Raw genomic sequence first — 27956 nt, 5'->3', positions numbered from 1 at the left:
CCATGGATAGATGAGAAAAAGACTAGGTTTATTTCCTTACGAATCCATGTTATATTATTATTGTATTGCTGCTATGTCCATGCTATATATATAAATGTTTGCCCAAATCTTAATTAACTTTAATAACAATTTCCCTCTATTTTGTCACTAGTGCCCAATCAGAAAAACAGCCCTTGAACATTCAAAATATAAAAAGAAATGCGGTACTTCGGGTGTCGCTGATCGATAACCAGCTTTGGTTCCCCGCGACTTTCCTTACCCAGTAAAATTGTGTAAATTATCATTTTCTCGTAATTTGTGCTTATGATATTTATGCTTTTTTTTTTACTGGTTGGAAAAAATAAACTTGACTTGACTTGATCCGCACAAACCAGAAAATATTTTAGCGACCCGTGTTGAAGAAGTTTAACAACCCCTGGTACAAAAGTCGTAGTTACTTGTTACAGCAGTAATAGAATATTGTTGCTTGTATATTGAATATTGACTCCGATCAATGCAAGGTTAAATGGAAGCTAATCGTTTAAATATAGAGAATTTTGCCTTAAGACCACCTTCATAACCTATCTAATTCAAGAAACTACGAGAAGATTAGTGGCTGTATATAGCTTACAGCAGTCGGTATAAAATATTTGTTTTTTAATTTATTTTAAAAATAGTGATGACTTTTCAGGTTGAATTAGAATAAAGCTCTCTTTTGCCATCCCTGTCTGTTTTTAGGGGTTTCAAATATGGCAGTTATAAATCTTTGTTCATTTTGGATCTCTGTTTGTTCTGCTATTGTTTTCGCCAAACAAACTAATGGAAAAGCACATGTTCTTTCCCCAATATCTTAATGGTTCATCCAGACTGAATCTTCGTAATCACTCATGCCCACAAAAATGAATCTGCCCATGATTTACAATATAATGTTTGAAACTGTTTGTTCTAAACAACGAGAACTAGTTGGAGAAAACCATCGGTAGTGATAGGTGTATCTGGTTGTACTTGGTGCTACTTGTTTTTACCGTCGTCTTCATTCATGGTTTCGAGCTGACAGAAGTCATCAATTTACTTTTAATCTGATACCTCAATCCAACATTGACTTGTGCAACAGCGAATTAAAATGAACTTGAACTAGACCACGTATTGGAATCGTTTACAAGACTCGTCGGTATAATCGTTTTAACTATCTGAACTTATGGGAAGAAGTAGTATATCATGTTGCACAGAATTGGTAAATTACTCCACATTACTCCACAATACTCCACATTGCTCTTACTCCACATTACTCCACATTGCTCCACATCCACATTGCTCTACATGGACAGGACATGTCCTTTTTCGGTAAGGTATTAGAGTATTCGCTAGAGGGGTCAGGGGTGTTTCTCTCTCTCTCTCGATAAGACCTTGACATGAGAATTGGGAGAGAGAAAATAGCGCTATTGTTTAATTTTCGCGCTTTAATTGATAAGACTTCGAGGAATTGGTAGAGAGAAAAATCGCGCTATTGTTTAATTTTCGCCCTTTAATTGATAAGACTTCGTCAAACTGGGGAGAGAGAATAATCGCGTTATTGTTTTAACGGGGTGGAATCGCTTGTATAATTGATAAGACTTCGGCGAACTGGGGAAAGAAAAAAATCACGTTATTACTTTATGGGGGTGCAATTAATCGTATTTTCGCTCTCTTGGTCGATAAGACCTCAGCGTGATGAAGTGAGTTACCGTGAATAATTAGATAATAAAACTGCGTGAGAAGATCTGCGCAATCGTTTTGTTTAAATGGAATAGTGTCTTATTATAAACGAAGAAAGAGTTTGTTGAAACTCGATCAATGCGAGAAAAACATCATGATTGCTTGACTATGATAAACTGTTTACTTTGAAATATTCTGACGCTTATGAAGAAAATATCAGCTATGTTTGTAAGTGAATCTGCGCCATTGTTTTCTTTTAATGGCTTGTGCCGTAAACAACAAGACTTGCTGTGTAGCGCTGTTACACTGTTTGTTTTTATAAAGAATGTAAAAGAGAGAAAAATTATTTACAGAAAAATCTAGTTATTTTTACAATTAAACAAAATCGGAAATATATCACTCCGTGAATTTATAGGAAAATTAACTAAACAGTGGTGATACAGTAAAATGAAACGAAACCTTAAACAAAGGAATGTATATGAAATGCGAGTGGGATTGCTGAAATTTTGACGATGAATTTTATCCGGTTAATTGTTAACGTATGCTTTTTTACTAAATATCTCATTAAATATGATGAAATAGATTCAGCGTGACAAGTAAACCCCCCATCTGGTGCTTATTTTTTATTGGAATATTGTTGCGATTATGAATGAAAAGTCGGTTAGGTTTTTAAGGTTTGCAGCTTTAATAACAAAACTAACGCAGTATCCACCATTTCGTGTAGTATCAGACCACATAATTTATTTTATACCACTGGTCGTACTATGCGGGGCGGCTTTGTAGTTTTAACATATTGAGACTGTTGTGTGAAAGGTTTCTCAAAAATGAAGAAAATGTTTTATGCTTTGGCGTGCGATTAATTTTAATGAGTGAAGTAGAAAAGTTTAAATGTTAATTGAACTGCGGTAATTCTTGCGATGCTATCTAATTATACACCATAAAAATTCAGCATGCGTTAATTTATTAGCGTGTGCATATTTATTAACAAATCTTCAAATGTGGCAAATATTGAATGCTCAGTAATGAACTAATAAAATTATTTTGTTAATACTTCTGACATTTGATACATTGGTATAAATTTTATGTAAAGATAAAATGTTGATTAAGCAGTTGGAAAGATTATTTTTTTGCTTGGATTTTGTTTAGTCGACCAGAATGAAAGTTGTATTGCCCGTAACCGATTTGCTGAAAATTGACAGAGCTATTTCTATTTTAGTATTTTATTATGATAGAATTGATTTGGCGCCGTATTACACTCGGCAGAGATGTAGCTACGTATTATGCATATGGGTGTAACCATGTTACGATACTAAAATATCGCTATGGCCATGATAAAAATTGCAAAGATTTTGTTTTCATTCATGAAACATGTATACAAACAAATAGAGGTTACACACATGTATATATGTCCCGAAAGTTGATATATTCCAAACAGATTGTGAGACACATGACTTTATTCAAGTATCTTACTTACACGTAACAATATACATATTGGGTTTTTTAAATCATTTCTTATTAAAACATAACTCAGATTATTCAACCGTGATTAATTCGATGACGAATATGATTATCATGTGACAATAATGTAGTATCGCGAAATTATTTTGCACTTAGATTGATGTGAGTGAGAAGGATTCTGATATTTAGAGTATAGAGTTGTTTCAGTATATGAGCTGATCAGTTCTTAAATTTCGTTTCATATGCATGAAAGAGAAGTTACGTAGAGATTTCGCATTGTCGCAAACGATTAAACAAAATCGGAAATATATCAATCCGTGAATTTATATGAAAATTAACTAAACAGTGGTGATACTGTAAAATGAAAATAAACTTTAAACAAAGGAATGAAAAATGAACCGCGAGTGGGATTGCTGAAATTTTGACGATAAATTTTATCCGGTTATTTGTTAACGTATGCTTTTTTACTAAATATCTCGTTAAATATGAAGGATATTTAATTATTGTTAAAAGATTGAAGAAGAATTTGAATTATTTTATTTTACTTGAATGTTTTGGTATAATATTAAATTGTTAGATTTTATGTTAATGTGGAAAATAAATAAATACTTCTTGAAAATTCATATTGGAAATACGAAGTGACTTGTGGTGCAGCTTTCGTATATCTGAAGAGAAATATTGTTGTCTACTGATTTGTTTTTATAAGTTGATGAAGTTGTTTATGAGGTGTTAAGAAGCGGTATGAAGGTAAATCGTTTGCTTTGTAGCGTATAGTTGCTAGACATTACATGTTGCATTGGAGTTGCGGAGTTGTTCATGGCGGGCCTCTAAACTCGGTATGGGGGTATTTTATCATTTATATTTAGCATAACGGTTTGTACATAAAAAATTACTCAACTGCGTCCAAAATGTAGAGCCACGAGATTATTTGTGACGTCGCTTATGGGAGATATGATCGTAATTCCATGTATTCGCGCCTGGACGTTGAAGTGCATTTTTGATAAATTTTGATGAAATTGGTCATGGCAGCGTTTATGAACTCTATAAGGGAATTTCAGCGTTTATGTTCAAACATATTGTTGCGGTGCATTGAAGGTTATTCTATTATAATAAAGTTAATTTTGTAATTTCGTGATGTTGTGTGTAGCGTTGTTTTTAAAAATACATTGTAACGCGTTTACCATCTACCGGTAATTCAATAAAGAAGATCAAATCAGAATAAGGTTGAGATGTTTAATATTTTGGTATTATGCTCAGATTAGATTACTGATAACATTTTACCCAATTTAGGTGAATGTAAAACAACTAATTTTATACGTTTCATCTCCGCATAATAAAATTGAATTTTTCCAACTTGTTGCGGTAACAAATACGGTTGCTTTCAGTAAACATCATTGAAAAGTAAAATAAAATCAGTACATGGTAAACACTTTTAAATCGTAATTCTAAATATAGCAGATACTGTTATTTATATTGTAGTATAAGGCCTTTATCGTTGTCAGAGAACATTTCTCAACTATAACTATTTTAAAATTAAATTTAATATACATGAATGATTGGATGATTAAAAATTTGTAACGGGTTTAATGAACCGTAATGATACACATTTCATTCTCTAAAATGCCGCCCAAGTGCGTAGTTCTAAATTTTGAATTTTCAATGTGGATCGATTATTTGTCATGTATCTTTATTTTTGAGTCAATATGACATTGTATTGATATTTAATTCATAATGTCATTGTTGCTTCATATTGAAATGCATTTTTGATATATGTTTACCAGTTAATTACTCGGTTGTTGTAATGTATGATTATTTACGGTTAATATTATTTTTTAATAAATGTATATTCGCACGTTATTTCTGTAAAGTAAAATGACTAAATGATTTCAAATAAACTTTTTGTGATAAAAAAATGTAAAATGCTGAAAGTGCAGTTAATATCTCGGAGTAATGGAAATATTTCAAATGTTTCTGTTTTAATGTGTGATTATTTACGGTTAATATTATTTTTTATTAAATGTATATTCGCACGTTATTTCTGTAAAGTAAAATGATTATGAATTACTAAATGATTTCAAATAAACTTTTTGTGATAAAAAAAATGTAAAATGCTGAAAGTGTAGGCAATTTATCAGTTAATATTTCGGAGTAATGGAAATATTTCAAATGTTTCTGTTGTAGTGTATGATTATGAATATTATTTTTCATAGAATGAATGCTCGCACGTTATATCTGTAAAGTAAAATAATTATACATTACTAAAAAGCTTTCATAATAAACTTTTTTTTTGATAACAAAATGTAAAATGCTGAACATGTAGGTAACTTATCAGTTAATATCTCGGAGTAATAGAAATACTTCGAATGTTTCTGTTGTAATGTATGAATATTTACGGTTGATAATATTTTTATAGAATGAATACCAGCACGTTATTTCTGTAAAGTAAAATAAGCATACATTGCCAAAAAGCTTTTACAATGAACTTTTTTATGATAATAAAATGTTGAATATGTAGGCAATTTATCAGTCGGACCTCTTGATGTATGCGCACCAAGATGGCGCACAACCTGAACCTGATCTCGGAGTAATAGAAATATTTCAAAGTTTCTGTTGTAATGTACGATTATTTGAGCTTAATAATACTTTTCATAGAATTAATACTCGTACGTTATTTCTGTAAAGTAAAATATTTATGAATAATAATATTGAATATTAATAAATGTTTTTTAGGAATACATCTGCGCCTTTACTTTTATGTCACATTATTTTTAATCTAACTGTAGCGGTATAATTGAGATCATGGTAATGTTTTAAAGTATGTGTAGGGTTTGAAAAGATTAAATATTTAATTAATAAATGATAAAGAGGGTACAAATCTACAACTTCAGTGAATTCGGTTTTTGTTTTGATCAGGGCTATTCGAAGTTTAACATGTTTTCAATGGAGCCGCAGTCTTATTTTTTAAAATATCTGGAGTCAAAATTGCAGAGCATCGATGAAGAGTATCATGTATAACTTCTGATTAAGTCTGCAAAATCATTACTTTTACTGAGCGTTCTTAATAGTTATGCATACACTAATATTTTTCGGTCAAAAGCTGAAATCGATTTTTTTAAAACACATAGTTGTCATAGTTGATATTTTTTTTTCCACAGTCGGAACCAGAATTTTATTTCGAACTGTACCCGGAGTTGATCATAAATTTTCACTGACTTTGCAGCTCTGGTTTTGAATAATATTATAATGGGTAGCTGATTTAACTAGATAATTTTTTGTTTCTGTTCAAGTAAGATTCCTCCATAGCAATGTAAGATATGATGTCATTGGATCAAGAAATAATTCGATATTGTATTATCATCTCACGCATATTTGTAGGATTCACTTGTAACTGAAAATGAATGATATACAATCACAAATGAAAAAAGTTAAAATTTGAATCTAAACTCAACATATCACGTTGTTTCTCACAATAACATTGGTAAATGTCACCTTATTGACATGAAGTCAGATGTATAGTGAATACGGATAAAATAATAAAGCTCTGTTTTAATTTCATTTATTTCTTTACATATGGGCTAAAAGTTTTTATAACGCAGCTTTTGAAATTGAGAATATATAAATGTAAAATAATCGGAAAAATTCAATACTATATTTCTGCTTGTGAATAGTAAAATCGTGACTTATCAACGAAAACGTGTACATTATATTGTAGTATTAAAATAATTTTATTTCAAGTTGGCGAGTGTTTTCACTTGATGCTAAATTTTTAATACTTTGTAACGGTATGTCATTAGATTAAAGAAGTATGTATGTAGTTTCAACGTAAAACAATTTTATAAATGCTGAATAAAAACCCACATTTTTTAACACACATTGAATCATTGAAAACGAGTGAAACAAGATGGAGAAAAATGAAAAGTTCAAGCTCGGGGCATTAACTAATGTTTTAAAAGTTTCATTATTTTAAAAATTATACTCTCAGTGAAAATGAAAACGGTTATGAATATGAAAAAAACTTTAGTATTCCAAGGAATTAACGTGTGACTATTACGCACAGTTTAATAATATGTATTTCGAACCTAATGGATTTTTTTTCAACTATTGAGTAAGTTGTTAACAACTATCCGCATACCGCATATTACCTTTTAAGTTTGTTTCGTTAAAATTTACATTCATATTCAGTAACAGTTATTGAAAAAAATTGGCAAGAACAAAAACGTACAATTTATGAATTAAAATGTGTGAAGGTTAATTTATTCGGTTATATCATGACACTTACATGTGTAAAGTAATCTAAGTGAAGGAATTAAAAAAATTATTGCATCCAATCGGACTTCAAAGTTCACTGACAATTGTTGCATAATGTAAATAAAACTGAACTGCGCTTCAATCTCTCAATAAATTGTGAAGTATATACTTTAGACTGAGACAAAGAATCTCGGAAAAACTTTACAGTAAACATAAAATGTGATGTTTTAACGCCTTATTCAATATTTTTTTTCTTCACACTAGTTTCGCTTACTTTTCTGTTTTTGCATAAATTTTTAAATTCATAATCTTTTTTTCAAATACGTTAAATTTGTAAATTGTACTATGTTTATTTATTTTTCTTAATTCATTTTTAACGCAATATTTATTTATTTGCGTCTATTGAACCTAATTGATTGAAACGATATTAATGGTTTCGTCTCATTTCATGTTTACATTCAATTCATATTGGTCCGACAGTGGAATAAAAATGTTTTGACGGATATTTTTTAGTATGAAACATTCTATTAAATCAAGTATGAGAATTTCAGTTTGCAGAAAAAAACTTATTTCATGCCGTACTTTTTTACCCAATTCAACTTACACATGAAACCGTGCGCTAAAGTCTTTAGCCTTACATACTTTCTCATTTTAAGAAAGGAAAATCCATAAAACATGACTCGATAAATCATGATGTTTTAATGATAGTTTACTTTATTACTTTTTTAAACACCAAAACATTTTTAAAACAGCACAGTTTCAACATATATTATATGTACGATATATTTTAAATTTTATGCGGGAACGATATATTACAAATGCAAGTCAGTTTTACAATCACGCGTTTTTTGTAAATATTCTAAATAAAGTTCTGAAAGGTATTAACTAAGTATGAAAATTTATTTGTAACAGTTGTATTTATTAATTATATTCAAACAATAGTTTTGTACTATGAGGAACACACATGGTCAACAATAACTGTTTTTTCCGTGCAGTGTCACGCACATGTACAGCACGAGTCATTCATTGTTCTTACAAATTGTAGCCGTTTTACATATTATGTTTGTCACGCTACTCGTCTTCTACATATAATCCCTTAACATATGATCAGCTGATATATAATTTACGGCACACATTTTTAATTTATAAATTGTACGTTTTTGTTCTTGCCAATTTTTTTCAATAACTGTTACTGAATATGAATGTAAATTTTAACGAAACAAACTTAAAAGGTGATATGCGGTATGCGGATAGTTGTTTACAACTTACCCATTAGGTGAAAAAAAATCCATTAGGTTCGAAATACATATTATTAAACTGTGCGTAATAGTCACACGTTAATTCCTTGGAATACTAAAGTTTTTTTCATATTCATAACCGTTTTCATTTTCACTGAGAGTATAATTTTTAAAATAATGAAACTTTTAAAACATTAGTTAATGCCCCGAGCTTGAACTTTTCATTTTTCTCCATCTTGTTTCACTCGTTTTCAATGATTCACGTGTGTTAAAAAATGTGGGTTTTTATTCAGCATTCATAAAATTGTTTTACGTTGAAACTACATACATACTTCTTTAATCTAATGACATACCGTTACAAAGTATTAAAAATTTAGCATCAAGTGAAAACACTCGCCAACTTGAAATAAAATTATTTTAATACTACAATATAATGTACACGTTTTCGTTGATAAGTCACGATTTTACTATTCACAAGCAGAAATATAGTATTGAATTTTTCCGATTATTTTACATTTATATATTCTCAATTTCAAAAGCTGCGTTATAAAAACTTTTAGCCTATATGTAAAGAAATAAATGAAATTAAAACAGAGCTTTATTATTTTATCCGTATTCACTATACATCTGACTTCATGTCAATAAGGTGACATTTACCAATGTTATTGTGAGAAACAACGTGATATGTTGAGTTTAGATTCAAATTTTAACTTTTTTCATTTGTGATTGTATATCATTCATTTTCAGTTACAAGTGAATCCTACAAATATGCGTGAGATGATAATACAATATCGAATTATTTCTTGATCCAATGACATCATATCTTACATTGCTATGGAGGAATCTTACTTGAACAGAAACAAAAAATTATCTAGTTAAATCAGCTACCCATTATAATATTATTCAAAACCAGAGCTGCAAAGTCAGTGAAAATTTATGATCAACTCCGGGTACAGTTCGAAATAAAATTCTGGTTCCGACTGTGGAAAAAAAAATATCAACTATGACAACTATGTGTTTTAAAAAAATCGATTTCAGCTTTTGACCGAAAAATATTAGTGTATGCATAACTATTAAGAACGCTCAGTAAAAGTAATGATTTTGCAGACTTAATCAGAAGTTATACATGATACTCTTCATCGATGCTCTGCAATTTTGACTCCAGATATTTTAAAAAATAAGACTGCGGCTCCATTGAAAACATGTTAAACTTCGAATAGCCCTGATCAAAACAAAAACCGAATTCACTGAAGTTGTAGATTTGTACCCTCTTTATCATTTATTAATTAAATATTTAATTATTTCAAACCCTACACATACTTTAAAACATTACCATGATCTCAATTATACCGCTACAGTTAGATTAAAAATAATGTGACATAAAAGTAAAGGCGCAGATGTATTCCTAAAAAACATTTATTAATATTCAATATTATTATTCATAAATATTTTACTTTACAGAAATAACGTACGAGTATTAATTCTATGAAAAGTATTATTAAGCTCAAATAATCGTACATTACAACAGAAACTTTGAAATATTTCTATTACTCCGAGATCAGGTTCAGGTTGTGCGCCATCTTGGTGCGCATACATCAAGAGGTCCGACTGATAAATTGCCTACATATTCAACATTTTATTATCATAAAAAAGTTCATTGTAAAAGCTTTTTGGCAATGTATGCTTATTTTACTTTACAGAAATAACGTGCTGGTATTCATTCTATAAAAATATTATCAACCGTAAATATTCATACATTACAACAGAAACATTCGAAGTATTTCTATTACTCCGAGATATTAACTGATAAGTTACCTACATGTTCAGCATTTTACATTTTGTTATCAAAAAAAAAGTTTATTATGAAAGCTTTTTAGTAATGTATAATTATTTTACTTTACAGATATAACGTGCGAGCATTCATTCTATGAAAAATAATATTCATAATCATACACTACAACAGAAACATTTGAAATATTTCCATTACTCCGAAATATTAACTGATAAATTGCCTACACTTTCAGCATTTTACATTTTTTTTATCACAAAAAGTTTATTTGAAATCATTTAGTAATTCATAATCATTTTACTTTACAGAAATAACGTGCGAATATACATTTAATAAAAAATAATATTAACCGTAAATAATCACACATTAAAACAGAAACATTTGAAATATTTCCATTACTCCGAGATATTAACTGCACTTTCAGCATTTTACATTTTTTTATCACAAAAAGTTTATTTGAAATCATTTAGTCATTTTACTTTACAGAAATAACGTGCGAATATACATTTATTAAAAAATAATATTAACCGTAAATAATCATACATTACAACAACCGAGTAATTAACTGGTAAACATATATCAAAAATGCATTTCAATATGAAGCAACAATGACATTATGAATTAAATATCAATACAATGTCATATTGACTCAAAAATAAAGATACATGACAAATAATCGATCCACATTGAAAATTCAAAATTTAGAACTACGCACTTGGGCGGCATTTTAGAGAATGAAATGTGTATCATTACGGTTCATTAAACCCGTTACAAATTTTTAATCATCCAATCATTCATGTATATTAAATTTAATTTTAAAATAGTTATAGTTGAGAAATGTTCTCTGACAACGATAAAGGCCTTATACTACAATATAAATAACAGTATCTGCTATATTTAGAATTACGATTTAAAAGTGTTTACCATGTACTGATTTTATTTTACTTTTCAATGATGTTTACTGAAAGCAACCGTATTTGTTACCGCAACAAGTTGGAAAAATTCAATTTTATTATGCGGAGATGAAACGTATAAAATTAGTTGTTTTACATTCACCTAAATTGGGTAAAATGTTATCAGTAATCTAATCTGAGCATAATACCAAAATATTAAACATCTCAACCTTATTCTGATTTGATCTTCTTTATTGAATTACCGGTAGATGGTAAACGCGTTACAATGTATTTTTAAAAACAACGCTACACACAACATCACGAAATTACAAAATTAACTTTATTATAATAGAATAACCTTCAATGCACCGCAACAATATGTTTGAACATAAACGCTGAAATTCCCTTATAGAGTTCATAAACGCTGCCATGACCAATTTCATCAAAATTTATCAAAAATGCACTTCAACGTCCAGGCGCGAATACATGGAATTACGATCATATCTCCCATAAGCGACGTCACAAATAATCTCGTGGCTCTACATTTTGGACGCAGTTGAGTAATTTTTTATGTACAAACCGTTATGCTAAATATAAATGATAAAATACCCCCATACTGAGTTTAGAGGCCCGCCATGAACAACTCCGCAACTCCAATGCAACATGTAATGTGTAGCAACTATACGCTACAAAGCAAACGATCCACCTTCATACCGCTTCTTAACACCTCATAAACAACTTCATCAACTTATAAAAACAAATCAGTAGACAACAATTTTTCTCTTCAGATATACGAAAGCTGCACCACAAGTCACTTCGTATTTCCAATATGAATTTTCAAGAAGTATTTATTTATTTTCCACATTAACATAAAATCTAACAATTTAATATTATACCAAAACATTCAAGTAAAATAAAATAATTCAAATTCTTCTTCAATCTTTTAACAATAATTAAATATCCTTCATATTTAACGAGATATTTAGTAAAAAAGCATACGTTGACAAATAACCGGATAAAATTTATCGTCAAAATTTCAGCAATCCCACTCGCGGTTCATTTTTCATTCCTTTGTTTAAAGTTTATTTTCATTTTACAGTATCACCACTGTTTAGTTAATTTTCATATAAATTCACGGATTGATATATTTCCGATTTTGTTTAATCGTTTGCGACAATGCGAAATCTCTACGTAACTTCTCTTTCATGCATATGAAACGAAATTTAAGAACTGAACAGCTCATATACTGAAACAACTCTATACTCTAAATATCAGAATCCTTCTCACTCACATCAATCTAAGTGCAAAATAATTTCGCGATACTACATTATTGTCACATGATAATCATATTCGTCATCGAATTAATCACGGTTGAATAATCTGAGTTATGTTTTAATAAGAAATGATTTAAAAAACCCAATATGTATATTGTTACGTGTAAGTAAGATACTTGAATAAAGTCATGTGTCTCACAATCTGTTTGGAATATATCAACTTTCGGGACATATATACATGTGTGTAACCTCTATTTGTTTGTATACATGTTTCATGAATGAAAACAAAATCTTTGCAATTTTTATCATGGCCATAGCGATATTTTAGTATCGTAACATGGTTACACCCATATGCATAATACGTAGCTACATCTCTGCCGAGTGTAATACGGCGCCAAATCAATTCTATCATAATAAAATACTAAAATAGAAATAGCTCTGTCAATTTTCAGCAAATCGGTTACGGGCAATACAACTTTCATTCTGGTCGACTAAACAAAATCCAAGCAAAAAAATAATCTTTCCAACTGCTTAATCAACATTTTATCTTTACATAAAATTTATACCAATGTATCAAATGTCAGAAGTATTAACAAAATAATTTTATTAGTTCATTACTGAGCATTCAATATTTGCCACATTTGAAGATTTGTTAATAAATATGCACACGCTAATAAATTAACGCATGCTGAATTTTTATGGTGTATAATTAGATAGCATCGCAAGAATTACCGCAGTTCAATTAACATTTAAACTTTTCTACTTCACTCATTAAAATTAATCGCACGCCAAAGCATAAAACATTTTCTTCATTTTTGAGAAACCTTTCACACAACAGTCTCAATATGTTAAAACTACAAAGCCGCCCCGCATAGTACGACCAGTGGTATAAAATAAATTATGTGGTCTGATACTACACGAAATGGTGGATACTGCGTTAGTTTTGTTATTTAAGCTGCAAACCTTAAAAACCTAACCGACTTTTCATTCATAATCGCAACAATATTCCAATAAAAAATAAGCACCAGATGGGGGGTTTACTTGTCACGCTGAATCTATTTCATCATATTTAATGAGATATTTAGTAAAAAAGCATACGTTAACAAATAACCGGATAAAATTCATCGTCAAAATTTCAGCAATCCCACTCGCATTTCATATACATTCCTTTGTTTAAGGTTTCGTTTCATTTTACTGTATCACCACTGTTTAGTTAATTTTCCTATAAATTCACGGAGTGATATATTTCCGATTTTGTTTAATTGTAAAAATAACTAGATTTTTCTGTAAATAATTTTTCTCTCTTTTACATTCTTTATAAAAACAAACAGTGTAACAGCGCTACACAGCAAGTCTTGTTGTTTACGGCACAAGCCATTAAAAGAAAACAATGGCGCAGATTCACTTACAAACATAGCTGATATTTTCTTCATAAGCGTCAGAATATTTCAAAGTAAACAGTTTATCATAGTCAAGCAATCATGATGTTTTTCTCGCATTGATCAAGTTTCAACAAACTCTTTCTTCGTTTATAATAAGACATTATTCCATTTAAACAAAACGATTGCGCAGATCTTCTCACGCAGTTTTATTATCTAATTATTCACGGTAACTCACTTCATCACGCTGAGGTCTTATCGATCAAGAGAGCGAAAATACGATTAATTGCACCCCCATAAAGTAATAACGTGATTTTTCTCTTTCCCCAGTTCGCCGAAGTCTTATCAATTATACAAGCGATTCCACCCCGTTAAAACAATAACGCGATTTTTCTCTCTCCCCAGTTTGACGAAGTCTTATCAATTAAAGGGCGAAAATTAAACAATAGCGCGATTTTTCTCTCTACCAATTCCTCGAAGTCTTATCAATTAAAGCGCGAAAATTAAACAATAGCGCTATTTTCTCTCTCCCAATTCTCATGTCAAGGTCTTATCGAGAGAGAGAGAAACACCCCTGACCCCTCTAGCGAATACTCTAATACCATGGACATGTCCTGTCCATGTAGAGCAATGTGAATGTGGAGTAAGAGCAATGTGGAGTATTGTGGAGTAATGTGGAGTAATTTACCAATTCTCTAGCGAATACTCTAATACCTTACCGAAAAAGTGGACATGTCCTGTCCATGTAGAGCAATGTGAATGTGGAGTAATGTGGAGTAAGAGCAATGTGGAGTAATGTGGAGTATTGTGGAGTAATGTGAAGTAATTTACCAATTCTGTGCAACATGATATACTACTGGAAGAGATGAAATTTAAATCATACAAAAAGCATATTATAGCCTACCCGTGGAAGATTTTTTCAGAACATACAACGTCATTTACCCAATATAAGAAGCAGTTTATTTGTTGGATATAAGTCGGTATATGTTTACACTTTCACAAATAATCATTTGATATACAGGAAAAATGGCTATAAGAACAACCAATTCAGCTCGTGTTTACAGCTTGATATATATATGTAAATGTGGAGTAGATGATATTACAGTTCATCTTAATTCTACAATCTCTGGAAACATTTATAGGTTATTGTTAGTTCAAATCGAAAGTTTATTGAAACGTAATATTTCCATTTGTCATGCATCTATGAATATCCATAACAGCGATGTCCACATCCATCGAAACAGCACACTTCCACGTCATTACAATCAGAATCTGTTCTGCAAGCATCTAAGCACAGCTTTATAGCAAATTTCAGAGACGGGCAACGAAGATCCGCGGCTAAAATAGGATAAAAAAATTTCAAATTCAAAACATGATAAAGCAACAACGATTTTCCGACAAATCGAGACTAATTAACAAATTAACTTTTCATACACAATTGTCTTCAGTATACCGGCAACGCTTCAACTGTTTTTCGCTGAATAATCTATTATATATTTGTACAGATACAGAAAAAATATTTTCGAATAACGATAACTCGACTCTTTTGATGCTAGTTTTATTTTTCAGATTGATCATACTGGACTAGTCGAATAAATCAAATCATAAAATTCAGTAATATAACTAATGTGACCATCTTCACGATGTCTTGATCTTTTCACATGGTCTCTAAAGTCATGATGTACTCTAATACTTACGTTTCGAGCAATCGTTTGGTAAAAGAAGGACGTCTTTGATATACCACTCAGTGCCACAGCCATCACAGTAGTTTGGTTTACAGACAGCTTTTTCCGGATAACGTGGGCAAGTTCTACCATCACATGGATTTGCGAAACATTGAACTGGGGGACGTCCGCCGGGACACTTGCCTGTTAAAAGTAAATTGTTTTTTATGAAAGAACAATCATGCACTGGAATTTAGATACTCATAGAAATAATAGTATGAAAGAAAAATGTGATTGATTAATTAATTATTAACTAGAGTGGAGAGGAAACGTACTCGGCTCATCCAGGCAGACTGAAGCACATCCGTTGCGACAACAAATCTTCTTGTATCCGCATTCTGCGTTAGATCGACAATTTGAAACGCAACCACCATAGCCATAATCAAGCTTTGGACAAAACATATCTGAAAAATATTAACAACATTTCACCTTGTGGCACTAAAAGGTACATCATGTAACATGAATTTCTGTGGGTAATGATATTTTATATGAAAAACATAAGAGTTTGAACTGTATGGTATAAGATTACAATTTGTTACCATAGCATTTTGGGTGCAATCCGACAAGCTTGCCCTTTCCTTTTCTGTTAATGCATTTTCTTCTGGATCCTCCTCTCATGCGGAAGCCTGCATCGCATCTGTATACTACATATTCTCCCTCGTTGATATTATCTCGATCACCGGGCGCTACAATGCCTTGGATAAGCTCCTTTGGAACATCGCAATGGATTCGGCCTAAAATGTATAGAGTTTCACACAGACGCAGAGATTGAGTCGGATTCATATAGATATGTGTGGTGATTCATGTCTTAAAAGCTAGCAACGCCTAAAACAGCCACGACATTTGACCCTGCTGACGTATACTGTTCGTCCTTTAATAGCATTGTGTTTTGATTTGAAAGTCATACTCTGGTTTGTGCTGCTTTAAGACTCTTAGTTGAAGTTTGAGCTAATAAAAGCCTAGCATACAAGTTTGTTTATTTCTGTATTAGGCTCATTACAACATGCATCAGATATATTATCGTAGGTTTCTTCATATTGAAAAAAAAATCATTTTAACAAAATAGCTTACCTGGACATGTCTCTGGTTTCACGCATATGTTTGAGTTTTTATTGAGCATTATTGTTCCCGGGGGGCAGACACAGTGGTTTGTCCTCGAACAATCACTTGTACATAAGCCATATTCAAAATCGCATGAGTTTTCACACACCGAGGCACACAGCGTGTAAATCTTGTCTCCGGGACATTCCGGTACTATGATTGAAATATATAGTTTGCAATCCCATGCATTTTTATTTTATGTAATTGTATAATAAACTGTTATATTGAGTACAGCAAAAAATAACAAATCTGTTCATCAGGAACAAAATTCTAGTTGATTGTCACAGATACATTAAGAATGCAAGCGGGGTTCTTTGCACAAAACCAAATGTTTGCTAAATGCAAAGTATTTTCTGAGGGATATTATTGTTTTAAAACTCACTTTTACAATCCGCGCGATTACCATGTCGATCTTCGTACCATTCTGAGCAATCACATTGTGATGAACGACATTTTAGAAATGGATTTCCTGGACAAGTTGCTATGCGACAGAGAGGAACTATGCCACAATTTTTTGGTGTGCATGGAACTGTTAAATGAAACACAACTATTTATAGAAATTTTATTATCAAATGGGTAAAGAATTGAACATTAGTTGAGTAAAGTTTATTAAAAAATTTTTCTGATCTGCGAATGAAAAAAACTTTACAATTACAATGCTAAAACATAGGTACATAACATACATAAGTTGGTATCGTTACCTTGTAAACGGTGAGCATTTACCGCCAAACTAATCTGTTGAAAGTCTACATAATACCGACATTTGGGGTGAAACAACGGATGCAAGGGAGAAAATCATAGTAGACCTAATAGCCTTTAGAAGCTAGTTACTATTTATTTTCTAAAGATTTGAAAGGCTGTTAATAACATGTTCGAAAACAATTATGGGAATATCCGTTTAGGTCTGCGTCGTAGTTTTTTTCTAGATATGGAATATATGTAATAATTGAGCCCTCCTTATTTGACTCGAATATCAGTAGATCTCACCATCACAATCAACACGATTTCCTTCTGCGTCCTCGTACCATTCTGAACAATCGCAGTTGGAAGCTTTGCATACAGCACTTGGATATCCGGGACAATTCGGTCTGAAACATGGGGGAACGATGCCGCAGTTTCTTGGCGGACAAGGGGCTAAAAGACAATTATAAATTACTCATTGATGCCGCATAATAGTGGTAGTGATAATGTTCCACTCCAGCTGTACTTAACAATGTGAACAACTATTTCACTCACTTGTTGTGCCGTAAATAATTTGTAATCTGAATAGTTGTCGTATTGAAAAACAACTACACAAACCTAGTAATTGGGTGGCGAACCTTTTTTACCGAATACATCAAAAGTATATTTTTATTGCGGAAAAAAGATGACCGTGCGTCATAGATATTTAATTAATATCCGCGTCAATGAAAAACTTGTTTTTGAATCTTTTCCGCAAGTCCTATAATTATTGGATGGTATTGTGGTTTGAGTTTTACACGTGTAGCCTTCATATGCTGATGTGTTTTCTGGTACTCGATTTTAGGAAATTCATGACAAAAACATGAATTCACATGCAAATGAATTACCGAAAAACGATTATAATGCCGTGGCAAATCTTTGGTATATCGAAAGAGTTCAGTTCGTAAGGAAAGTCGACTCTGGGAGAATTAAATTCGAGGTTGTAAAATTTTATCTTTCAAACGGAATTGTATGCGGGAAAAGAACGAATTGCAATGAAGGAGCTATTTCTCGCTTAACCTCCAAAACATCCTACCGCCGACTCATGCACTTCCCCCAAAGTGAATCGCTGTTCTATGACAAGTTGCGAGAAAGGAACAGATCCAGTCGCATTGTTATGTCATAAATGTCGTTGGTGCATTTGTTGCTAGCAAAGCCTAGCCCTATATATACATGGTTGCTAGTAGTCGCATATCGCTGAGGTAGCCTATGCCCTATGGACCGTTCCTCGCCTCTTGGTCCCCGTAAAATTCTTCCTATATTTTACCATTGCAAAATTTTTGGTGCTTATTTTAAGAGTGGTTTCGCGAATTGCCGTCTGTAAAATGAGATATTTGTTTCAAGCCATCATTCTGATTCATGGCATTCAACAATCTGTTTTTTAACTCTTTGAACTCTGAATTCTCAGAACGACGCTACTCTCTCACCCTGACCTCCCACGCCGTCGCATCGATTTGACGCGTTAAAAAATTGTAATATCTCCAATTTTGGATCAACATAACTTCTAAACCATTAGATATCAGATGGTCTGTAATATGTCATATAAAAGCTTATCTAGTCTTTTATTTTTAACTGGCAATATTTTTACGAGATGTTTTGATGAGATGTGTAAGTCTATTTTTAGTCCCATCTACTAATTTTTTGTATTTTGGTGAGATTTAATACCTTTTTTTAGAAATGTATCATCAATATAAGTTAAATTTTGAAAAGTATACAAAATTGCCTTTCCGGGAATATACGGATGACTTTCTTGACATACGCATAACTCATTTTATTGCAGAATTTGTACTATCGATTACAATGGTTTGCGAACAAAATTGATCAACTATTTTGACGCCAAGTTTGCGTAACGACGCAAAGGGCGACGGCGACATTGTCGTGAAAACGTTTATGCGACGTTTCGTGCGTAACGATTTGCGTGAGGTAGATTGCGCAACTGCACATCTGGTCGTTAACAGCTTGAGTTCAGATTGTGTTATAATTGCATCAGTATCATATCCTCGGCCGCAGATAAAACCCTTATATTCAGACGAATCTTGATCGAACATAGTAAAATTGCTGGAATATAAAAGCCATTTTATATACGTTTATTATTTGAATAGGGGACGAAAATGAATGGCCAAAGTGAAATATTTGATCCTCATGCATTTATGAGGTTCCACTGGAAACATCAAGGCTAATTATTCACCGTTGGATATCATGGAAATTGAATAAAAAAAAACTGATAACGGGTACACGGAAGACATGGTGGCACCAGTAGCTCACCGGGTCAGTGTTTTACATTTTGCGGCCTCATTAGATTTTCGAAATTACTGCATATACGCTACATTCCTGATATCGCTATATTTACAATGGATTTTAAACGAAAGCTTTGTCCAGATGAAATATTGGATAGTATTCATCTATCGGAAGAAGAAAATATGGCACAATAAAATTCAGCAATGGCGCTAAGCAATGCATCCATCGATATGTTCCATCATTCCGTTTTTAGAAATCCTTATTTTTGCTATTCGTATTTTTCATATCTTTATGCAATTGAAACGGCAATAACACTGCATATTGTGTGTTTTAGTCGAAGAGATTTTGAGGCTGGATGTAATGCGTAAATTTCCCCGTGTATCGTTTACATGTCGTTAGTCGCTTCACGAATACGAACTTAAGTAAATGACGTTACGAGCAAGCGAGGAAAAGTGTTTTTCGTATGGAACGTAAACATGCTACGTGCCAACGTAATTGCTTAACGTCGCTGCGTAACGGCGTAAATGTGTTAGGTCGTTATTTACGACTTACGTCACCTTGACATCGCCTCAATCTTGCCACAAACAAAATCACGAATAAAACTGCTTCTAAAATTTGAATGGTGCAACATGATTTCAATCTGATGGTATCGCTGGAAAGCTATCTTCAAATTCTACAAATGTTGTCGATAATGTACTAGGTTTAATCGAAAACAAATTGAAGTTTTGTCAATTAGATTTGAGCAATTTTCAGAAGTTTTTAATGCTTTTTAATTTTGCCAATTTTCATAAGATGATCACAATATTTTATCTCAATTTTAAAATTATACTTAGTCCTGTAGATTATCTTTCACACGATGTAAAACTTATCTAAATATAATATATGGTTCGCGAGATATGAGGTTTCAAAGTTGCATACCTCTTACGGGATGCAAAAGCCGCTAAAGCGGCTTTCAGCGTCAGAAGACTTTCTCGGGAAGACTTTCCCGCTATAGCGGCTTTCAGGGTTCAAAGAGTTAAAAGTACCGATGAAGAATTTTAGCATAGTCTATCACAGCTATTTCTACACTCATTTTTGATTACTGCAATTAAACTGAAACTCCTAAGAAGACAAAGTGGTCATTGAATTATTTGATGTATATATTTAAATATCCGAAACACAACTGAAAACTAACAAATAGAATTCAAAAACGCGAAAACAAGATAATGTTTACAACCACGCCTGAAGTTCTGTCTGAGCGATAAAAGTGTCTAAGCGGATGCGAAACTACGTCACTTTTGGCATCTTGCTGATTGGCCAATGTCACGAAGTAAGCAGGGAAGTCGATGCTCGGGGAAACATCCATAGTAGCCAAGTTCACTTATTGTCAAATTAAACTGAGGCCGGTTTCATTACCAATTTTTATCACCGGAAAGGTAAGTTTTTGCCATATGGTGGGTTACTTTATGATCCCCGGGTTAATGATTCCCCCATCCCTACATTAGATACTATTCTATACAATAAAGACAACTATTTCACTCACCAGATGGGCAGTCAGATGGTTTTATGCAGTTATTTGAGCCTGTTGTTTCTTCAATAGTTCCGGGTGGACATATGCAATGGTTGTCTGGATCGCAGTCACGTGTACACCTATCATGCTTGAGTTGACAAGAATCCCGACATCTTGGCGCACAACGTCTCCAAACTTTGTTGCCAGGACATGTTTCTGGTTTGGGGAGAACCAGTGAACCTGAGAAAATGTTACACTGAGCAAGAATATTTTAAGCCTGAGCAGGGCCCTAATTGATTAAGAAAAATTACAACAGTATGAAAGATTATCAGAATGCAAACAAGGTTTAACACGAAAACATGGAATGAGCATTCAAGCAAGGCATTATATAATAAGAAATGCTTTGAAATTGTTGCAAGTGCGCGAGAATGAGGTTTTACTGCGCAAATGGTCTGTTGGTAATGCGCAATTGCGCATTTTAGAGGGAACCTTGGGGGGAACTGAAAAATATTTTCCGACGATTTATAAATACACATGGATCAATGTTATTTTCTGATTTTGTTAAAAAAATAGTTATGATTATTAATAAACAGTGGTCATTACATATACAGTTGTGTTCTAATTCGTTTTAAAATGGCAATTGATTGGAGTTTTATTCCTATTATGCATGTCATTTAATCAGTGTCGTATCTAGGGCATGGCATCCCAGAAAAATGTTTCAACTCTGGGCGCACAATACCGCTGTTTGATTAGGTTTATTTTATAAGTATATCTAAAACAAAGAAAAAAAATAGCAGGATAACAAATGCATTTATTCTCCAAATGAATTCATATGTACACTTATCCTACCTTTCCCGCAGCAGTCTTTAATTTCTGCTCGATCGAGTCCGAAGAAAGCAACTGAACATTTTCCGCATCTTCTTGGTTCACATCTTGCTTCCGGATATTGAGGACAGAGAGCGTGTTTACAAGGATCGATGCAAGCAACTTCAGGTTGGTCAGTGGGACACCCTTTCAAAGACAAATTGCATAAATATTGTGATAGCAACAACATTTCTACAATTTCCTGTATTTTCTCTTATTTCTGCAGGTAAAAACATTCCTGGTTGGACGTAGTCACTAGTGTTGAATCACTTTCTAACGACAGTCGTCGTCAGGTAGTGCAGTATTTCATATATAATTCAACTATCTAACGTAAAGATATTTCCGTTGTCTAGGCAAGAAAAAATGTCATTAACGCCAGTTAATGTTTGAAATTAACCAAATTAATGAATATTATACCATTGCAGTCCTCCCCAGTCAGTCTTCTTTGACCATCAAAAAACACCACGTTACAACCATTGCATCCATCAACAATGCATTTGGCGTTTGGATAATTTGGACATTTCTGACCGAGGCAATCAGCACCGGGTGGATTTGCCAAACACCCAGCGACAGGAACGTCACCAGGACAATCCTCTGAAAAAAATAAACTGATTTCAAACAAGGAGCAATTGGAAGAATTGATAATGTTGTTGAAACCGTTTTAAAATACAAACCAGTTCCAGTGCAATAGTGTTCTTCCACCATCAAATTAGATCTTAGATAGAAGAATTCAGCTTTACATCCTCCACAATAGTTTGGCTTGCAGTAGACTAAATCAGCCAACGCTGGACAAGATGCAACGTCACATGGATCGACCTTACACAAGTATGGTTCGGATCCGTCCGAACAAGTTTCTGTATGAATAAAATAAAAACTATCTATTTCTGAATTGAGATATTAACAGCAACTTCAACGTTTAGCTTTATGTTGGTACAATTCGAAAATTGTTATTCATTATTATCAAATATTTTCTGTTTCTTAAATGGAAATGTAATTCATACCAGCTTTAGATTGGTCCGGAAGACAGGTAACCTCCAGACGATCGATTCCAAAGAATCTGGCTTTGCATTCTCCACATCTCTGAACTTCGCAACGTAAGAAGTCGAACCCTCTACAGGTTGCATGAAGGCAGGGATCGCCACATCCAATAACTTCATTACCACCGGGACAACCTGAGTATGAGCATGGGTGAAAATTGAAGTTGCAGATATAATAAGAGAGGAAGAGTAAAAAAAAAGAAAAGAGAAATCGGATACTAAAAAAAGAACACACCATTACAATCTTCATCAGTCAGTCGCTTTCCGTTGTAATAAAATACCACATCACAACTTCTACAAGCGTCAATTTTACAAGTTGCACCAGGATAGTTGGGGCATGTTTTTCCCAGACATGGTCCGCCGTGACATGATGGTACTGGACCATCAATAATAGGACAGTAATCTAGAGTGAAAAATAAATACATGTATATAATCAATATTAAATCTGACAAATTATAACACAGCATTATTCTGTATGAATAGCAGTGAATATTCGATTTGTACCTAATGGAGCACAATCTGCTTCTGTAAATGTTCTTCTCCCGCGTCTATCACTCCATTCTCTTTTGCATCCTCCGCAGTAATTAGGTTTACAAACAGCGTTGGGTATAGCGGGACATTCCGCTCCATCGCAAGGATTGTTTTTACAATGGAATTTTCTGGTCCCATCTTCGCATGTTTCTATAAACGAGAGAGCGCTGCTCAAATATATATATATATATATATATATGCAAACGGGGGGCAAATTTTATATAAAAACGTTCCTATGAGTTATAATGAAACTTAGGAAAGCGATGTAATTTTCAATGACTATAATTGACTTTAGATCAAAAAGTCGACAATTTTACTACCTGTCGCCATGGATTCAATGCACAATGTAACCCTAATAAGTCGTTTGATCACTCCGAAAACTCAAAATATTTCTAATGTCCTAAAAAATGTGCTTGCATGAAATTCAGAGAATAGTGGAAGTGGTGCATTCCAAAAATGTGTTTAATCCATTTAATAAATTTGATTCCTCAATGATTTCTTGATTTTAAATACCCCAAAACGATGTATTGATTTAACATAAACTTTGAAATTTAATCATAATGATCGACTACGCTTGAGGTCGATCGCAGATAGGTAAATGGCAATTGACTCTATAGCATTTTCTCTCCCTTATTGTGCCGTATCACTAAAATCAGCTTTACTTATTAGGATTTACCTTCCTTGCAACAAGTGTCAATCTCCTTACGATCTGGACCGAAGAAAACTGCTTTGCACATTCTGCAACGCTTAGGTTCACATCGAGCGTCCGGATGATCGGGACATGTCCCTTCATTGCAAGGATTGCAGTCGCGAGGGGCAAATGGTGGGCAACCTGGATGTAAAACAAGTAACAGATATAGTCAATATTCATCCTCATTCATTCTCTATCAATTTTCAATCTATATTTACCATTACAATCTTCATCCGTAAGTCTTTGTCTTCCTCTGTACCAAATAACCTTACATCCCCCACACCCGTCTATATAGCATTCCGCATCAGGCACCAATCGACAAGTTTGGCCCAAACATGATCCACCAGAAGGTGAGAAGCAGCCAGCTTGAGGCATATGAGGTGGACACGATTCTGAATGAAATAATAAGTTAACCGCTTATTGAAAATGCTACAAAACCGTGACATATAATTAATCAAAAATAATATTGACAAAATGCAATGATATATGAATGATTTCAGTTTGTAATTAAGAATTCAAAATTGATGGCTTTATATTTAATGATATAATCGGATTAAAAAATGAGTTGAGATCTAAAAATGTTTCACCGTCGAAGTAACCTGGTTTCAGAATGTATCCCAATGCTTATATATTTACCATTATCAGTGTAATAAGTGGTAGACTGAATTTTTTCATACCATTTTGTTTTATTTCGGGTACTTGAAATATAATTTTGGATCAAACTGTGATGGAAAGGGGATTTTGGGGTAGTAATATAAAAGAAAAACGGTTTAAACATACCTTTTAACATTAATTTAGTTTCCCCGCGCATGAGAGAAAATATGTGGACTTTGTGAACGTAAATGTACTAAGAGTAATATTATGCAGTAAGGAAATATAACTTTTTTTCGATACACACAAGAATATTATAAATATTACTTGACTAAGCGTTTTTGTTTTAGAGTAGTCAATTTTTTGAGTGACTTTTCGCCCGTAAAAGTTTCAGGTTCTTTTTTTAATCTATGTCGGTTTTATTTTCTCATCAACTTCAAACAGTCTTCTCTGATAAAATTGCACGTACCCATTCATTATTTTTTTGTCGTAATTCTTACCAATGGCAGATATTTTGTGATGTTCACACAGATATCCGACAGTGACAATTCTGAACAACGAAACGATCTCACCTTTTTTAATACATAAATGATCCGCTAACTTTCTATTTCCTATATAAAAATCCGCATTACATCCTCCACAGTAGTTAGCTCGGCAATCCGCATCCGACACAGCAGGGCACGTCGCCCCTTGGCAAGGATCCCTTGCACAATTCACTGGAGGCTTTCCGTCAGGACATAAATCGGGAATTGGTCCGGTGCTGAGAACTGTAATTTCAAAGAAGAAGTTTTAATAAAGTATTGTAGGAAAAACATTTGTAGGCTTTAATATTCACAGGAAACTTACGGCATTCGTGGGCTGTCAATGTCTTTCCTCCATATTCAAAACGTGCTACACATCCCGTACATGTGTCAGATTTGCATGTCGCTCCTGGTTGCGCCGAACATTCTGCGGTATCACATGGGTCTGGTTTACAAGGTGTTGGTCTGCAAGGTCCACTTCCTAAAATAGGGCAAAGAAAGGTTGTATTATAATGAGATAGGAGTAAGAAAATTATAAAATAAAGAAGAAAAACCTTGTGTATTTTGAGCAGGTTTTTACCATAATATATAAACTTCAATTATATATACAACTTGAGGAGAGAGGAAAAGTTACATTTGCCAAACTGTGTTGGGATTAAATTTTGGTTCCATTGGAATTGGGTTAGAGCTGTGGTCAGTGGCGAATATTGCTCTTTTTGGGTACTCCTGAAGTATGCGTACCAAGATGGCGGACACCGGAACGTAGTATGTGTACCAGGTTAGGGTTAGGCCATAATTTTAATCCAATTTTCCTTATTTTAGTTCTACTACGAGTTCGGGGACTAGCCAAGTGACTCCAGTAGTATTTGTACCTAAAATTATGGCCTAACCCTAACCAACTACCCATACTACGTTCCGGTGCCCGGCATCTTCGTACGCACCCTTCAGGAGCGCCCTTTCCTGAACCAAAAATTCCCCAACCTCATTACCTTCTATTTATGTGAATCGACTACCCACAATCGACTTGCCCACAGTGAATGAAAGTGCAAAGCGTCCCATGGAAACAATTTAATAAGGCAATAGGGTAACTTGTTTATGCGGTTGAGGAACAATTTGTGATGAATATTCACGGAGGTAAACAATAAAACCAAGATAAGTTACAATTTTACCTAGAGAACAATCTTCAGTAGACAAATCACCATCCGAGTTTGAAAATACTGCTCGACACGTGCAACCTGCAATTATCACTCTACAATTGGCTTCCGGGTGATTAGGACAACTTGCAGTTTCGCATGGATCTGCGGGACACTCTGGAATGCAACCACCTGTAAAGATTGATTGTTTTTCAGATTAGTTTCAGTTTGGACGAAATCATGTTAACCATTCCATCGAATGATTGTTAGACCAACAGAGGTTCCTCTGAGTACTCCCAATTAATAATAATTTTGCATTTGCCTGATTATGTTTAAAATTCGCCAAATACATAAATTTACAGTGTAAGATATAGAATAGCATATTTCGAACATGAAAAATAGTAGAATTAAACATTTTCTATTATTAAACTTTTAACACATAACTGGTTTTGTTTTCGTGAGATTCGAATGATTTTATTATTGAAAAATACCAATATGTTTAATATATATATCATTTCAATGGAAATATAGATCTGATGAATTTTGTTCCCTTCTAGACCGCGTTTAAAAATACCAATCTTTGATAATGGTAATGGTTACTTTACGACTATATTACTCGAAAGAAATATTAAAATAAAGGTTCTTACCGGCAATTGCGCGTTCGATAGCAGAGGAACAAACTAAAATCATCATCACCGAAATATGGCTAAGAGCCATTTTAGCATTAAGCTGTATAAAGAAAATCATAAATGCATAAAAAGTGTGCAAATATAAATAAATAATACAGAATTTAGGTATAAATTATAGAACTACTCTTTGTCCGCTAGCATACACTCGAATATCATTGATGATTGGTGTATAAATCTCATTTTTGCCTCACTGTATCGATTAAATATAGCGTACAATGTGATTGTATTTGATGCGATTCTTCTACCCGGCAGAAGATTTGTTTGATTAAAATTCTCATCGAAGGAGCGAGAGGTGGTATTGCAAAACCAAATCTGCGGTGAGGGAAAATCTAAGAAAAAATCGAACGCATAATTGAAGTAAGATAAAGTGAGACATCAATTTCCAGGGTTTAGCTAAGATTCGGCCGCACTGTATCTGAATCTTATCATTTTACCGTCATTCACTTGTAATCAAGTACTCAACAGAATATTCGATACCGGAATTATGACTTACTAAAACGTCTAATTTTAAGTTGATTGCATCATTGCTTTATTAAGTATTAAAACGACTGAAATCAAGATCTATTCGGCTCTTGTAAATATGTGAATAGTTCCTCGCAAGGCATTAGTTTGCCAGGTTTTCTACAAAATATACAGTCTTTATACGGCTTCTCATTTTTACTAGCAAAATGTAC

At 33.1% G+C, this 27956-nt stretch overlaps 1 protein-coding gene and 1 long non-coding RNA gene across 2 annotated transcripts; one reads left to right on the top strand and one right to left on the bottom strand.

Moving 5' to 3' along the window:
• Window positions 1–95: 95 nt before the first annotated feature.
• Window positions 96–15252, top strand: LOC144431967 (uncharacterized). The gene is made up of 2 exons (XR_013480315.1): window positions 96–1187; window positions 14819–15252. It is a non-coding gene; the product is annotated as an uncharacterized LOC144431967 (long non-coding RNA).
• Window positions 14891–27398, bottom strand: LOC120340813 (uncharacterized). Its single transcript, XM_039409181.2, has 20 exons — window positions 27241–27398; window positions 26630–26785; window positions 25786–25941; window positions 25512–25706; window positions 24567–24740; window positions 24334–24489; window positions 23631–23807; window positions 23362–23529; window positions 23091–23261; window positions 22764–22943; window positions 22507–22683; window positions 22075–22236; window positions 21259–21465; window positions 17766–17912; window positions 17161–17307; window positions 16749–16931; window positions 16217–16411; window positions 15953–16081; window positions 15651–15821; window positions 14891–15291 (listed from the first exon to the last, which is right to left on the bottom strand). The coding sequence occupies exons 1-20, from the start codon at window positions 27338–27340 to the stop codon at window positions 15155–15157; spliced, it is 3288 nt and encodes a 1095-aa protein (XP_039265115.2). The 5' UTR covers window positions 27341–27398; the 3' UTR covers window positions 14891–15154.
• Window positions 27399–27956: the final 558 nt, after the last annotated feature.

This window comes from Styela clava, chromosome 14 (assembly GCF_964204865.1).
Source record: "Styela clava chromosome 14, kaStyClav1.hap1.2, whole genome shotgun sequence".
NCBI classification, from domain to species: Eukaryota; Metazoa; Chordata; class Ascidiacea; order Stolidobranchia; family Styelidae; genus Styela; species Styela clava.
The sequence above is the reverse complement of the archived record's forward strand: the minus strand, read 5'-3'. Positions and strand labels throughout refer to the sequence as shown.

Excerpts from the sequence above, each read along its gene's own strand:
- LOC120340813 (XM_039409181.2), bottom strand. The coding sequence starts at position 27,340 with ATGATTTTCTTTATACAGCTTAATGCTAAAATGGCTCTTAGCCATATT. Across the intron at positions 22,684-22,763 it reads ACACTATTGCACTGGAACTG|AGGATTGTCCTGGTGACGTT; the intron begins GTTTGTATTTTA and ends TATTTTTTTCAG. Across the intron at positions 15,292-15,650 it reads ACCAAACGATTGCTCGAAAC|CCGCGGATCTTCGTTGCCCG; the intron begins GTAAGTATTAGA and ends ATCCTATTTTAG.